We start from the raw sequence: 15,563 nt of genomic DNA, 5'->3' as shown, positions 1-15,563 counted from the left end.
TGTGTGTGTGTGTGTGTGTGTGTGTGTGTGTGTGTGTGTGTGTGTGTATAGAATAGAATACTACTCAGCCTTAAAAGAAAGAATAAAATTTTGCCATTTACCACAACATTGATGGACCTAGAGGGTATTATGTTTAGTGAAATAAGTCAGACAAAGGCAAATACTGTATGCTATCACTTATATGTAGAATCTAAAAAAATAAAACAAATGAATATCACAAAACAGAAACAGACCCACAGATATAGAGAACAAACTAGTGGTTACCAGTGGAGAGAGGGAAGGAAGATGGGGCAAGATAGGGGGAGGGGATTAAAAGATACAAACTACTATGTATAAAATAAATAAGCTACCAGGAAATATTGTACAGCACAGGGAAACATAGCCATTATTTTATAATAACTTTAAATGAAGTGTAATCTATAAAAATATCGAATCCCTATGTTGTACACCTGAAACTAATACAATACTTTAAGCCAACTCTACTTAATAATTAAAAGAAAATAATCCTCTTTGGCTCCACGCTCTTCTTTCTGGGTCCACCAGGGTGGCAGCCATGACCCTTCAGCCCTGGAGTGAAATAGAAAACTCAGCTCTGCCCCCCCGCGGTGCCCTGGGCCGTGTGACAGCCAAACTTAAACCACTCTTCAGGGTCATTCTTCCCTCTGCCTGCAGGATGAGGCATGTTTGCCGGGCTGGCGCTATGGTCCTGCCCTATAGAATCCTGGACAGCCTTTCCTTCATCTCATCCTGTCTCGGTCTCCTTCAGTCCAAGCTGGTGGCATTTCTGCTGATATAAAACTCTCAGAAACCTTGGGTCTGGTGGGTCTAAGCCACCAAACAAGAGGGTCTTCCGCAGATCTCCCCTGGAGAAGCTCCCCTCTACCCTGGCTTCTGCTGAGACGGCTGATTGGATCCATCAGGCACATGTCCATAAGCTTCTTAGCAAACACTGCCCAGCACCACTCTAAGTGCTCTCTCCAGAGCACAAGCTTTTCTCATTTTTTATAGTGTGGATTGGTTGGGAATTTTCCAAATCTACACGTTCTGGTTCCCTCTTCAATTTATCTCTTTCCTCTTGAATTTTACTATAGGTAGCAAGGAGAAAATAGGCTGCACCTTCAACACTTTGCTTGGAAACCTCCTCAGCGGGACTTCCCTGGTGGCGCAGTGGTTAAGAATCCACCTGCCAATGCAGGGGACACTGGTTCAAGCCCTTGGTCTGGGAAGATCCCACATGCTGTGGAGCAACTAAGTCCGTGTGCCACAACTACTGAGCCTGTGCTCTAGAGCCCGCGAGCCACAAATACTGAGCCTGTGAGCCACAACTACTGAAGCCCACATGCCTAGAGCCCGTGCTCCGCAACAAGAGAAGCCACCGCAATGAGAAGCCCACACACCGCAACAAAGAGTAGCCCCCGCTCGCCACAACTAGAGAAAGCCCGCGCGCAGCAAAGAAGACCCAACACAGCCAAAAATAAATAAAATTTAAAAAGAAGAAAAGAAAAAGAAATCTCCTCAGCTGTGCATCCACGCTGGTCACCTGCAGGTTCTGTTTCCACAAAACACTAGAACACGTGATGCAGCTGAGATCTCTGCCGCTCTGACAGGGAGCGCCTTCCTCCAGGTTCCCTTCCCCTTCCCCGTCTCTTGTTCCTCATTTCCCTCCGAGACCTCACCGGGGGCACCTTCAGCGGTTATGTTTGTATCCTGTCTGTGATGGTGTGTGTGCTCCTCTCTGTAGGGGTCTCTGTAGGCCCCCTCTTCTCTCTGGATCACCTTTCACACCCACAGTCTCTTCAAGGCGACCCAGGCTCTATCTAACACGCTCCTCGAAACTCCTCCATTTCTGCCCACTATTAGTTCGAAAGCCCCTTCCATACTTCTTAGGTATTTGTTACAGTAGCACCTCACTTCCTGGTACCAACGTTGGCATTAGTTAGGGTTGCCAAACCAAAGTACCACCGGCTGGGTGGCTTAGTCAACAGAAATGTATCTTCTCATGATTCTGGAGGCTAAACGTCGGAGATCAAAGGGTTGGCAGGTTGGTCCCTTCCAAGCCCTCCCTCCCTGGCTATTAGACGACCGTCTTCTCCCCGTGTCCTCCTGTTGGTCCTTCCTCTGTGCTTGTCTGTGTCCTAATCTCTTCTTATAAGGACACCAGTCATACTGGATTGGGGCCACCCTGATGGCCTCATTTTAACTCCCGTCTTTAAAGACTGTCTCCAAATAGAGTCACATTCTGAGGTCCTGGGGGTTAGGATGTTGAGGTCCTAACTTCAACATAGGGATTTTGGAGAGAACACAATTCAGTCCCTAACGAGCCTCCATACACTTCCTACTTCCGAAAAGCTGGCCCAGTGGTTTTGTGCCGTCACTCGGCAGCGGTGTCCCCCGTCCCCCTCCCCCAGCCCTTCAGGCCCCTGTTGTCCCCGGTGGGAGACACGTGGGCCACGTTCTCGCTGTGGTCGGCGGCGCGTGGCCATGGGGAGGGGAGCCCTGGAAACCCAGGGGCGCTTAGCCGCCCTGAGTCCCGGCAGCCGTCCTGTCGGAGGGGCTGGAGGGCAGTGGGGTCCATCCTCCCTCCCTCCCGTCTTCTGCAAACCCGCAGGGCCGCCGGCCTGGCCCGCAGACCCCAGCCTGACTGCGTGCGCGGCCTCTGTCCGCCCACCCCACGCGCCGTCACCCGCTGCCCGCTGGTCGTCGGCCCTGGAGGCAAGCCCACGCGATGTCCCTGCGCCCACGCTCGCTCGGCAGCGGCCGGGCCTGGCTTGGCGCGCCCCTTCCCCGCCTCGCTCGGCCCTCGTCGGGGTCTCTCCTTCCCCGGCCCGGACTCAGCCTCCCCGTCGGGCCCGTGCCTCCCGTCTCCTCTTCTGCGGCCGCTCGGGGGCGACGCGACAGCAGGTTCCACACCCCCCAGCCAGGCAGTGACATGTCGCGGTCAACTCAGCACCTGTAACAAGCCTCCCCCGGGGCCCCTGTCCAGGCCCCTCCCTGTACGACCGCACGCGCCCACCGCCCGCCCGCCGTGAGGGCGGCCCCGCCGGGGATGCTCTCACATCTCACGGGCCGCATCTCACCGTGACCGTGCCCCCCTCTCAGACCCGGTGAAGTGACTTTCCTGTGCTGACCCGGGGGCTGGGAGGCAAGAATGGCGCTGAGGGCCCCTCGACGCTCGCTGCGCACCCCAAGCCTCCCTCCCCCCGCCGCCCCGCCCCGCCCCCCCCCCCCAGCTTTCCCGGGCGCCAGCCCGCCCCGCCCCACGGTGTCCTGCCCGGGCTCCTTGTCCTCCCGCTGGACCAGGAGGAGGACAGCCTCACTGTGGGTAACCTGGGCAACAGGCTTGTCCCACTTGGCCCTCAGAAAGAAGGCTGGAGCCAGGCCCGGGGTCAAGGTCAGCTTGGGAGGAGAAGAGGCGGCCGCCGAGGCGCAGAGCTGGTCCCAGAGCACAGCTGTGGGTGACAGGTGTCATCTACTCCGAGATTCTTAGAGTTTTCCAGAAGCTTTATTTTGTTTTGCCTCCAACTGAACGTACGTAGCCAATGAACTGGAAGCTTGGTCACACACACACACATCACAGGTATCTTCACATCACGTTAACTAGATTTTTCAAACTACTGCTTACGCGCATTACTACTTTGAAATTATGGCAGCAATCAGACATGAGGCCTCGTTATTTAACGCATTCAGAAACACATATTATAAACATATTTTGATAACCGTCTCGGCATCATTTGTCTTTGCGACCCCAAGCCATATATCTCACTCACCTGAAAACAAAGAGGCCCCACGTGGCCAGCAGGCGCCAGAGGACCAGGGTGAAGCCGCCTTCCACCGAGGACGCAGGAGCCTGTGACCACGTGGCCGCCCCGGCCGTTCGGCAGGCCGTACAGCCGTCTTTCAGGGACGACAAATGCGGCAGGTGCTGCGCCCGCCCTAGCGGTTGCCCCGCCCTGTCCTCCCCGCCGGCAGACCCCCACCCCATGACACAGGGCGGTGGCGCTGGGAGGGGACTGCTGTCCCCTGCCCTGGCACCTGGGCGCCGGGTTCTGGGCAGTGGGGCCCGAGAGGTTCTGTGCAGGGGGCGGTGATCACTGGGAAAGGGGCGTCTGCGCTGGCGGGAGGGCAGTAAAGAAGGAGAAAGACGCACAGGGCAGCAGGAAACGCTTCCTTCTCGCGGAGGGTTTTCCCGCTTCTGGAACGGACGGGGGAGGGCACGGTCGGGCAGACGAGGGTAGTTGTTCACAATGAAGTCACGTCCCAGAACCAATCCAGAACCCTGTCACCTTGGGCCTTGCTGTCATATACGATAATAAATGTCTCCATTTATACTACGTTCAGCTGGATTTCTGACACTCTTCACTGAAAGTGCTTCAGCAGAGAATTCTGCACAACTTCAAGAACACCGTGGACAGTTAATTTCTGGAAGTTCTTCAGTGAGCCTGCACCGGCCACTCTGAGTTCTCACATCTTGGCCCTCGACGGTGAACCAAACCGCTGCCCCTCAACACCCCCCTGCCCCCGGTCAACCCCGAGGATTCCTTCCATGACCTTCAGGAGGCCAGCACCTTGCTGTGACTCAGTCTATCTTCCTGTGTTCAAGATCTGGGTCCAAGTCGGACTCCCCTGGGGGTGTAACCTGTGGCGGGGACCATGACGGTCTTTTCCGCAGCCCCTGCCCAGCACCCAGGGCCAGGCCCCGCGGGTGCTCAGGCAGGAACTGCTGGGGGAATACTTCTCATTACTTCTTTGGGACCCCACAGATGCAAGGGCTTTTGGAAACACGTTTATCATGTGCAGGCACACGTAATACATAAGATCAAATACATATATATTGTATTATTAGTAAGTTGCTCAGGAATATGTAAGAACATCTAGGAAGAAAATTTTCTTTTTTCTTTCAGGTAAGTCCGTGGACAGAAGAGGGCGTGCAAACATCTTATTTTTCTGGCTGAATATTTTTTAAAACGTGAAATGTACTGCAGAATCAAAGAGCCGAGGTGGGTTAAGTATTTTACTCTAAATATATATTTTAAAATATTTATTTATTTCGGCCACGCTGGGTCTTAGTTGTGGCGCGTGGGATCTTTAGTTGCGGCACGCGGGCTTCTTAGTTGCGGCATGCATGCCGGATCTAGTTCCCCGACCAAGGATCGAACTCAGGCCCCCTGCACTGGGAGTGCGGGGTCTTACCCACTGGACCGCCAGGGAAGTCCCTTACTCTAAATATTTTTGCAAACCTGATCCTCCCTGCTCTAGTCCAAGGCTCATATAGCTCCCCTCCCCCCAGAATCGGCCCAAAGTCTTTCCTCAGCATGCGGGACTCCACCTCTGGTCAGACTGACCCAATCCTGTCTCCAAACGCCCCACCCTGAGCCTGCCAGACACTCTGCTCATCCTCTTCTGGCATTTAACACGTTCCCCCTGCTCTTAGGTCTCCAGGGCATCAGGGCAACATAGAGAGTTTCTCAGAAAATTCCTGTTGTCAAAGCGGTAAACACACACACACACACACACACACACACACACACACACACACAGTTCCTAAAGGCCTCTGATGGGTCCTGCACAATTACGCTAAGAGCTCTTCCTGTTTCTCAGATGGCAGCGGAGCAAATTTTGGTTGTCTCAAATAATGGAGACAGAGGATGCAGAAACAGGGCCTCCAGAAGGTTCAAAACACTCATCGGGGCCATCTTTTCAGCCTCCCCAGTTGCAACCCAAATTGCTGAAGAATTGGTCAGTGTTGTGTTTCCTTGACACACCTGTGGGGTCGTCCAAAGGAAGGCAGTTTTAAAGGCCCAGGAAGAGGGGCAAGGACTCAAGTTCGCCTGGAATGGAACTGGAGAGCCCGGGTAACTGGTAAATAGAATAAGCATTTAAAACACTCTAAAAGCTGTGATGATATTGGCCCTTCAGCCTCTCCCCTGCCCTGGTTTGGAGCGCAGGCTTTGGCTCTCAGCGCCTGGGGCTGGCCAGGGGAGTACTTAGGAGTGGCGTGACCTTGGGCAGGTTAGCCTGTGACGCTGAGCAGGCCAGCAGCTTTAAGCACCAGTTTCCCCAGCCAACTGTAAAATGCAGCCCGTAATGCTACCTCCCAGGTTACTGGGAGAAGGCAATGAGGATGTATTTAAGTGCCTGGAGTGGGGCCTGGCACATCATAAACACTCCACAGATGATAACAGCTATTATTCCAAATAAGAATAAACATCCGGGGCTTCCCCGGTGGCGCAGTGGTTGAGAGTCCGCTTGCCGATGCAGGGGACGCGGGTTCGTGCCCCGGTCCGGGAAGATCCCACGTGCCGCGGAGCGGTTGGGCCCGTGAGCCATGGCCGCTGAGCCTGTGCATCCGGAGCCTGTGCTCCGCAACGGGAGAGGCCACAACAGTGAGAGGCCCGCGTACCGCAAAAAAAAAAAAAAAAAAAAAAAAGAATAAACAGCAAAAGGTGCAGCAGTAAAAGGTGAACGCATTTTAAAAGTGTGATAAGACATGGTAATCGAGCAGCACCCCTCTCCCAAGAGACCATCATCACAGCCCCCAAACACCAGGCAAGTCCATCCTATAAAGACCAAGAGTGACTGTAGCCGCCAGCAGAGCGTATCTATAAAGTATCTCCTCTTTATTTAAGTTAAACAATTTTCAAGGATGGTTTCCATCTATAAAATGGACGAAGTACAAGCTCTGTACAGCAGTTCTTTTTAAAAATCAACTGGAAAAAAAAATTACCAAACTATATTTTGAATTTGCAAAACATATCACAGATACCATCATTTTAGCTTTTATGAAGACATAAGAAAGACCAGCACAAAGAAGACAACTAACTTCGCCACGCTTTGCTCCAAGGGCTTTGAGGAAAGGATCTTTACTTGTAAAAACAAGAGTGGGAGAGGGGGACAGTCCCGATGACTAGAAAGTAATGCAGCCACAGTAAGTCACTTTGGCACACTGTGTCATGTAAACATAGCTCACCCAGGGAGCCCTCCCAGCCCACCTCAGCCCACAATGCCCACGCCTGCCAAGGCCGCCAGCCCTACCACCCCAGGGATGGCGGAGCTGCCCCCCAAGGGCCCCGGGGGGACGCATCTCAAGGGTACAAAGGTTGGTAAGACTTCTGGGTGGGCAAAGAATTTGTCAAGAACCTGATTAAAATTTGTGTTACTTTAAAGCCAAATTTGTTTTCCGTCCATGGGATTTTTTTCTTAACAGTAGAAGTCACCTGACAACGGAACCCAGGATCTGGGTGGCTGCTTCCTGCCCCACCTGTGCTCAGCAGCCTTGCACAGGTACCCAGGACTCCCCCTAAGAGCCTACTGGTGGTCACGATCAACCTCTGAAGATACAGTTGTGCCGAGTTAATCCAGCTACGGCCTCCCGGTCCACCGAAGATACACCTGGTTGGTCGGCAGGGGGCCAAAAGAAGCAGAACAAAGTCACCCAGCCACGCCTCCAGGCCCGAGCCCACCGTCACTAAGCAAACACATGGGGGGCTTCTGCAGTGGAGGAAGAAAGACCAACGTCCCCTTTCCTAGAAGAAACAGGCAGGAGAGAGCTGCACTTGGCCGAGTGCCAACCTGGCAGAACCTTCTGGGGTCACTTCTCTGTGACCTCCCAGGCCCTCCCAGAGGGGCCTGAAGGTGTGCCCGTGTGACGCCTCCTGGACACGGGGCATCTGTGTGACGAAGTGCTGGGTGAGGGGGGGCGCAGGAAGGCAGGAGGGCAGTGACCACGAGAGTGACCGGGGCGCCCCGTGGGGCCTGCGGCTGGGCTACCCCTGCGTGTGGGCACCTCGGAGGCAAGGAGGGCTCTGCGGGGACACGTCTGGGTGTCAGGGCCGCGCCCAGGCCGCTCTTCCTGCTTTACTTTTAGTTCATGACCGTCTTGTGGTTTATGCCGACCTGCGCCTCCTAAGCCACAAAGCTCCCGTTTTGTGCCCCGAATCGTCAGCGTCATTGAGCGGGTGCTGTTTGGTTTTCACTTTTCCTAACTCTTGACCCAGAGCCCCTGAGGCAGGCGGGGCTGGGCCCAGGTGACCTTCACAGCGGTGCCAGTACACCAGGGCCCTCAGCATGAGCCCAGTGCTGCCTGGGACAGCTTCCCACCGTCACTGGGAGCCGGCAGATGCTTGTTTACTCATTTTATCCTTAGAAAAAAGAAACCTAATTTACAAAGACCCAAAGCAATACTCTGTCAAACTACATAACCCATTCAGGGTTTACGGACACCAAGGGCATGAAAAGTGGATTCCGACACAGAGCAGGACACGACTCCCAGCTGAAGCCAAACCGAGATGCCGCCGGGGTCCGGGCCTCCGGGCAGGGCAAGCCTCCCGGGGTGGCGGCCACAGCAGGACCTACCCACCTATAAGGCTCCGGGGGCAAAGGAGGCGCTTTCTCCCTCGGGCGCCGAAGGGCTCAGCCCCTCCTCCTGACGCTGTGATCTGCTTTGTGGACAACTTACAGGATGAGGGTGACCTACAGAAACCATAGGAACTGACCGTACATTCTTTCTTCATACATGTCTGTGTGCAGTGTCCCACCACAGCAAAGTTCATATCCAAAGAGAGCAGGTACGCCACGTGGAAGGGGGTCTGCACCGGGAAGACAGCTGGGAGGGCGGGGCAGGGCAAACGCCGTGACCGTGACCGTGACCGTGACCGTGACCCGGATGGAAACCGGACGTGCTATCCGCGGATCCGAGTGGAGGCTGGAGAGCTCCTCTCGCTGTGCTGCGGCCGCCGCCCCTTCCCTCCCGGTCCTGCCGCCCGCAGGCGTGGGGCTCCCGCATCCATCCGCTTGGCGCGGGGCGGGGAGAGGCGGCGGGGCCCGGGGTCGGGGTGGGCCAGCTCCTCCCTCCTCGCCGCCCCGGTGCCGCCCGCCCCGCGCCGAGGTCCTCCGACCTTCAGACCGTGATGGAATACTGAGGTATATAGTTTCTCCAAAAGTTTAAGAAACAGAATCAATAACGTCGGGCTCGGTCAGGCTCGTCGTCGGGCCCGACGGCGCGGGAGGACGCGGGCGGCTCGCTCTACTGCTGCAGGTTGAGCGAGAACTTCCACTGCTGGGACAGCGCGGGGCCGCACACCTCCACGCTCAGGCCGCCGTTCTGCGCCCCGCGGCTGTCCAGGCACAGGTTGCTGCCCACGTGCCGCAGCTTGGAATTGCCCTCGATCTGCTCCCATTTCTGCAAAAGACAGGAGAACACCTTACAGCAGGGGCGCCGCCAGGAGAGGGCACAGCGGGGCTGCTCTCGGGGTCTGCGGGCTGCACTCACCACAAGGTCTCTGACCAGGACGGACGGGCATCCGCAGCAGCCCGGGTGAAACCACGCACCTCAGACTGGGACCTGAACCCACGCGGCTGTAACTCCAACCCGGCCAAAACCCACAGGCTTCCAGCTGAGATCACACTTCCCTTCTCAGGGTCTTGGTGTCTCATCGCAGAAAGAATTCAGCGAGAGACAAAGTGACAGATGGGGAAGAAGTGGATTTATTTAGAGAGACACACTCCACAGACATTGTGGGCCATCTCAGAAGGCGAGAGTGGCACCAGGGTCTGGGGTTGTCCGTTTTTATAGGGGTGGGTCATTTCACAGGCTAATGAGTGGTAGGAGTATTCCAGCTGTTTGGGGGAAGGGGCGGGGATTTCCAGGAACTGGGCCGCCGCCCTCTTTTTGACCCTTGTGGTCGCTCTTGGAACTGTCATGGCGCCTGTGGGTGTGTCATTTAGCTTGCTGATGTGTCACAGTGAGCGTATACTGAGGCTCAAGGTCTAGTGGAAGTCGACTCGTCCGCCATCTTGGACCCATTTGGTTCGAATCAGTTTATGTCGTGTCCTCGGGCTATGTCATTCTTTCAAAGGTTGTGCCCTGCCCCCTTCCCTCCTGTTTCACGGGGACAAAACAGGGTCCGCTGAGGGCCCAGGAAGAAACCAGCACTCTCCGCTTGGTTTGCAGCCCCAAACCTCGTCTCCGGGCCCTGCTGGAGACCGCTGCCCTGACCCATCCTTCACCCTCTTCGGGCATCCCCTCGACCAAGCCCCCCATGCTTGGGGCCCCGCCCCTCCTCGGTCTTAAGGACTCGACACATGGGGGAATTTCCTGCAGAGACTTGGCATTCTTTCACAAGACGGCCTCATCTGCGGATATTTCCCCTCGAGGAAGCAGCCACAGGAACCAGGTCAGCTCCAGGAGGGCCCAGGCTGCCTGCCCCTGGCTGTTGAAAGCAGCCCTGCTGAGGCCGGTGCCAGGCCCGGGCCCCTCAGCGTGCCCGCGTACACGTAGCGCCTCGTGCTGCGCCAGAGGGATGGGGTGAGGCCAATGGGAGGGAAAGGGATGCTTGTGTGGACAGAATGCCCTGCTGCAGAGACCACCTCTCCACTGTCTCTGCACCCTCTCCACCTTGGCGGCTGTGGAAGCCTGTCTCAGCTACCCTAAGTCCCGGAGCACTACCTGCCGAGTTCTGCGTGTGCCACCCGTACAGTCCAGGGCGTAGCGCCTTTGTACGCCTGTGGGTACGCACCTGTGCCCCACTAAACCCAAACCGGCCAGGCAAAGCAGCGAACAGGCCCACAGCCCAGCCGCGGGAAACCTGAGGGCCTCTCATGTTGTTTATCCCCATGTAAAAATCTCGAATGTCTGTTCTTTACCAAAAAAAAAAAAAAAAAAAAAAAGGAACATGCTTTTTTCTTCCATAAGCTCTCCCTTCATTAATGCAGTCTGTGATTCTAGTTAATTTTTTACACTGTATGCACAGAAGCTCCCTTCCGTTGGTATTTTTGCAAATCCTTTGGACGTCGTGGAATTACATTTTCTTACTCTTGCTTTCCTTTCCCCCTTGACTCTGCAAATGCACCCTAACACAAACACACAGATGTGCCTGGAAAGCCAATGTTCCAACTGGCAAGAGGAGTGCAGCTGAGACAGAACCAGCTGAGAAGCCTCCTCTCAAAGGGCAAGTGAATGAGGTGCAAAGGAGGCAAAGCAAGGCAGGGAGGGGCCCTGCAAGGACGCCCCCGTGGGGACCCTGGGCCACCTGTCGGCCTGGAGTTTCTGCCAACAGTGAAACGCAGTGCAATCCGAAGGGCACAGGGAGAGGGGCCGCCCGTCACCTGCCCATCACCTCCTCCTTCATTCCTGTTCCCTCTTTGCTGCCATTCCTCCTGCGCTGTCATACGCTGCCAACATCCACGTGTCACTGAGTGGCCAGGGCTTGCCTGACAAAGAATCTGGAATGGGTGGACTTTGACTCCGTTCCCTGGGGAGCGCTGCCTGTGTCACAGCATCCGCCAGGTGGAAGGCCTCAACAACGCCCAAACCCCAGCTGCGTCCGTGGGAGGCGGCCTCGGCAGCCCGGAGCCCTGGGCCCAGACGGCTGTGGTGGGGTGGGCAGATTCCCAGATGCAGAGGCTCTGCTGAAAAGGCCACACCTTCTCTACCAGGCAAGGAAGGGCTCGGGCTTGACAGGTTAAGAGATCCCCACTATGTTCACCACACACCCAGAAGAGCTCATTGTTTGACGTGAGCCTTTCAGGGTGAGAGCCAGATGGTGGCAGGAACACGTCAGCCCTTGGCGTACAGCAAGCTCTCACTAAAGGAGACCCCTCCAGAGATGGAGCATCTGTCTGTTCTGAACAAAGGTTTGGAGCCCAGATAAAGTCATCACTCTATCCCTCCTTTACCCTACACGCCCCTGCCTTTACAGCGGGGGGGGCAGGGCACCTGGCCCGGCACCACGCTCACCCGACGCAGGTCCCAGGAGGCTGGGGCTGGGGACAGTGGCCTCCGTGTTTACCAGCCCCTCTCCTTCTCACTCGGGAGCCACAGCTGTCAACACAGATGGGCATTTAGGGACCTGCTGGGGTTCTGCAGAGCAGGGCGGGGGGCACCTGGAAGCAGGCGGTGGGGGGCGGGGACAGAGAAGAGACGGCCCTTTTCAAGTGTTTCCTGACAACTGGGCTCCAAGCAAGGGACCTTGGTGTGGGCCTCGGTGCTCCTGGGGGCCCTGGGCCTCAGCTTCCCTTCTGTGAAAGGAGTGGTGGGTGGGAAGCCCACGTGGGCTCCCGGCTCCAGCCAGCCCCAGGCCTCAGTTTCCCCAGACCCGTGAGTCTCGTGAGGAGGGACGGAAGAGGACAAGCCCAGCTCCCTGTGTGGGCACGTGGGAAAGTCCTTTGGGGGTTGCACTAGCCGCTCCCCCTAGGCCCAAGAAAGGCTCTGCCCCCAAGGTACCCCCAGGGCGCAGGTCAGAGAAAACCGGCCAAAGAGGTAAACATAGGTTCTGAACCGTTTGGAAAAAAGTAACATGAGTGTGCGTGTAACGTCTCATCCAGTTGCACCTTAATCATTTACAATTTGTAAACTTAAAAAGGAAAAATACTTAATGAATAAACAAAAACACGTGGAATTCTCTTTAATATGGCCAGTGGTGTGGGGAAGAGAATGAGGACATACTCGGAAATAAGCCACAGCAGGCCTCTGGCTTCAGAAATAAAGGCCTCTCTCTATATATTTTTATAAAATATAGGCCTTCCTTTCGGGCTTGGGGGGTTCGTCAGCAATGGAAGTGAACCGGGGTGAAACACCTCCTCTGGAGACATGAACCTCAACACCTTTTCTAGGCTGGTTTGTAGGTCAGTGTTTCATTAACTTCTCGTGAGTGAAGTCAAACAGTTTCATTTTTAAAGCAAAGCTGAACTCTGGCTGGCTCGGGCCAGCACCGCTCCTGATGGGGTGCACTGGCTGGGCTGCACCAGCTACAGAGAAGCCAGGGGCCAGGGACACCGCTGCTCACCCCACCCCCTCCTGGACCAGGGGTCTGTGCCTCCACGCAGGGGTCGGTGGCGTGCTGACCCACGCACACTGGCCACCAGCATCCCCGTCCCTTGGGTGCTCTCGGGCATCACCAGACAGAGCCTTTCTGGGCGCAGTACCCACAGCTGGGCACGAGGGCCGCGTCTGAGGAAGGGCCCCGCCCGGCTCAGCTGGCCGCCAGGGTGAGGGGAGCCGCCTCTGGTGTTGGGACCACCCCCTGCCCCAGTGCCCAGCCTGGAAGGCCCTTACAGACCCGCGCAGGAGCTGAACACGCAGCCTCAAAGCACAGCCCTGCCTCTCCCGGCAGAAGGACCAGCCCGCGCCCTGCGCCCCTCAGGCATCCCAGCGCTCGCCAGGGGCTCCACGCGGGGACGCAGAACAGCGCCAGTCAAAAGGTGCCGCCTGCGAACACCCAGCGTCCCCGCTGGGATCCAGGCCCGGGGGGGCGGGGGAGCTGGGGCTGCTGGGCTGGCCCCCGGCCGGCACCTACCTGCCGGCTGTCGTTCTCCCGGCAGCCCTGCAGCTTTATGAGGGAGCCGGGCGCCCGGTCCACCACGGTCAGGCACAAGTCCATGTGCTTCACCGACTTCTCCTTGGTCAGGGCCCACTCCTGCAACACAAAGCCAAGGTCAGGGTCGGCCCCCGGGGCCGCGGGGTGAAGGATGCCACAAGGAAGGGCCCCGGAGGGGACGGCACGCGGGGAGCAGGCTTCAGAAGCCCTGACAGCTCAGGGCCAACAAAGGACTTTGTGCCTAAGAGCAAGTCTCCAGCCGGGGGTGTCGGGGAGCCTCATAACTGACTGAGCACTCGGCCAACAGTAGGAAGAACTTAAGCCCAGACGCAGGTGAGAGCTCCACACCCCATCCCCCATCATGCACCGCGGGCTGTGAAGGCTGCAGCTCCAGCTTGGCTACCCACAAGGGGGACGGTTCAGAGTCAGCATTTCCTTGGACTGGCTGCCCCGACACGGGTGTGGTTTGGAAACAGCATTTATGACTGTGGCTTGTCACGTGTGAAGTTACAGACCACGTGCCTCATCACTGAGCACTAAGCTGGCCTACCGACGCTCGGGACGCTCCGTGAGGTCCCCAGGAACGGATCCAGTATTGCACCCTGGGTGCCTGTGATGTGCCTGGCACTGTTCTAAGCCCTTCAACAGCAGCCCTATGAGAAGCTACTATTATCTCCATTTTACAGATGAGAAAACTGAGGCAGACAGTGCTGAAATAACTTGCCCATGATCTTAAAAGATAGACACACGTCCCTTAAGAGCCGAGAGCGGAACGACGTACTCTGAACACTAAACAAAAGCGTCTGAAAGGGCAGGAGGCCGGGGAGGGGACACGATGGGTGAGTGGGGTCACAGGGTGGAAGGCGGGAGAGGAGGTAGGGAGCCTGCTCTTGGCAGGGCTATGGCGGAGACAGGAGGGTGAGGCTTCTGACCGGCACTCGAGGACTTGACCCTTGCAAAGGGATAAAACCCACGCGAGCCCTCAGGATCTGGAAGCAGCGAGGCCTCTTCCAACTCAGAATCCCACAGGGGGTGCCCTCCCCGTGCCCCGCTTCTGCTGGACATCCAGGAAAGCTGCTGCAAGTCATCTGTCCATCCGTCTGTCCGTTCATCCACCCACTGACTGTCCGCTGAGCGCCTGCAATGACTCAGACTCCTGGCAGCGAGCACGCAGGCCGGGCCCTGCCCCTGGAGGCTTCCTCCCCTGTGGGAGAGCGGGTATCACGCTAGTGCTTGTGTCATGTAACTTTAGGCACGATTAAGTGCTAGGGAGACGTTGTTTTTCTTTTTTCTGTCCTCAGGGGACAGAGCTAAGGGAAGGAATACAGAACGTTCCGTTCCGAGAAGCCTCACTGCTCAGTACCCGAGTCACATTGGCGCAGACGCTCTGTTGTCAAGAAAGCATCAACTGCAGGTTCTTATTAGTCATCAATTTTATACACATCGGTGCATACATGTCAAAAAAACAACTAATACTAGAACTTTCTTTCGGTTATTTGTATGGAAATATGTTAATATAAATGTTTCAGACATTACATGAAATTTCTAAAAATCTTATATGTTCTGTTCTGGTGTAATGTTAGAAGTCATAATCCTAGTTATTACTTTAAAATGTATACCTCAGAAATAACTAAATTTCCTTGTCAATTGCATCATCAAATCTTAAAAGAAGAAAGCAATGACACCTGGAGGCCACACGCGCACCCCTCCCCCAGCCAGTGGTGAGACACAGGTCCAGCTGGGAGGGGTGGGCTCGGGTCACTGTCCAGGAGAGGAAGGGCAAGCCCCTTGGCGTGTGGGCAGGCTTCCTTGTCCCCTAACAGGGAGTCAGACTGGGCAGTCCCCTCAGCTTCAACTTTCTCACCTTTTTTTTTTTTTCACGGGCCCAGCCGCTCCGCGGCATGTGGGATCCTCCAGGACCGGGGCACGAACCCGTGTCCCCTGCATCGGCAGGTGGACTCTCAACCACCGCGTCACCAGGGAAGCCCTCTCACCTTTTAATTAGGGTTTCTCCAAGCGTACTCTGTGAGGAATTCTATGAAAAGTTGGTTCTAGGTCAAGTAAATTAGGGAAACACTGCATTTGGACCCCGCATCTCTCTTGCAGATTCACTAGTAGCCTACCAAAGGCTCTGAAAGGTCCTGCCCGGTCTATTTTCCACCGTTGCCCAAACTCGGACGCCCTGTGCACACCTGTGCACACCTGTGTCCACCTGTCCCTGGGGGCTCTTGGCTCTGAGTCTGCAGTGCC

The 15,563-nt window shown here is 56.1% G+C and overlaps 1 protein-coding gene across 3 annotated transcripts in view; it reads right to left on the bottom strand.

Annotated features, from left to right (window-relative positions):
* Positions 1-6,595: 6,595 nt before the first annotated feature.
* GALNT2 (polypeptide N-acetylgalactosaminyltransferase 2) overlaps positions 6,596-15,563 on the bottom strand; it is a 178,592-nt gene continuing 169,624 nt past the window's right edge. For 2 of the 3 annotated variants that reach the window (XM_027094053.1, XM_027094055.1), the window contains 2 exons: positions 13,293-13,412; positions 6,596-9,178 (listed from right to left, as the gene is read on the bottom strand). In XM_027094053.1, coding sequence (XP_026949854.1) covers positions 9,023-9,178; positions 13,293-13,412 — 276 coding nt within the window. In that variant the 3' untranslated portion in view covers positions 6,596-9,022. The remainder of the gene's footprint in view (positions 9,179-13,292; positions 13,413-15,563) is intronic. The other variant, XM_027094054.1, reaches the window with a different exon arrangement.

The sequence above is a fragment of the Aethalodelphis obliquidens genome, unplaced genomic scaffold, assembly GCF_003676395.1.
Source record: "Aethalodelphis obliquidens isolate GAN/ISIS:26980383/991018 unplaced genomic scaffold, ASM367639v1 scaffold87, whole genome shotgun sequence".
NCBI lineage: Eukaryota > Metazoa > Chordata > Mammalia > Artiodactyla > Delphinidae > Aethalodelphis > Aethalodelphis obliquidens.
Note: the sequence above shows the minus strand (reverse complement) of the source record. Positions and strands in the feature narration are given on the sequence as shown.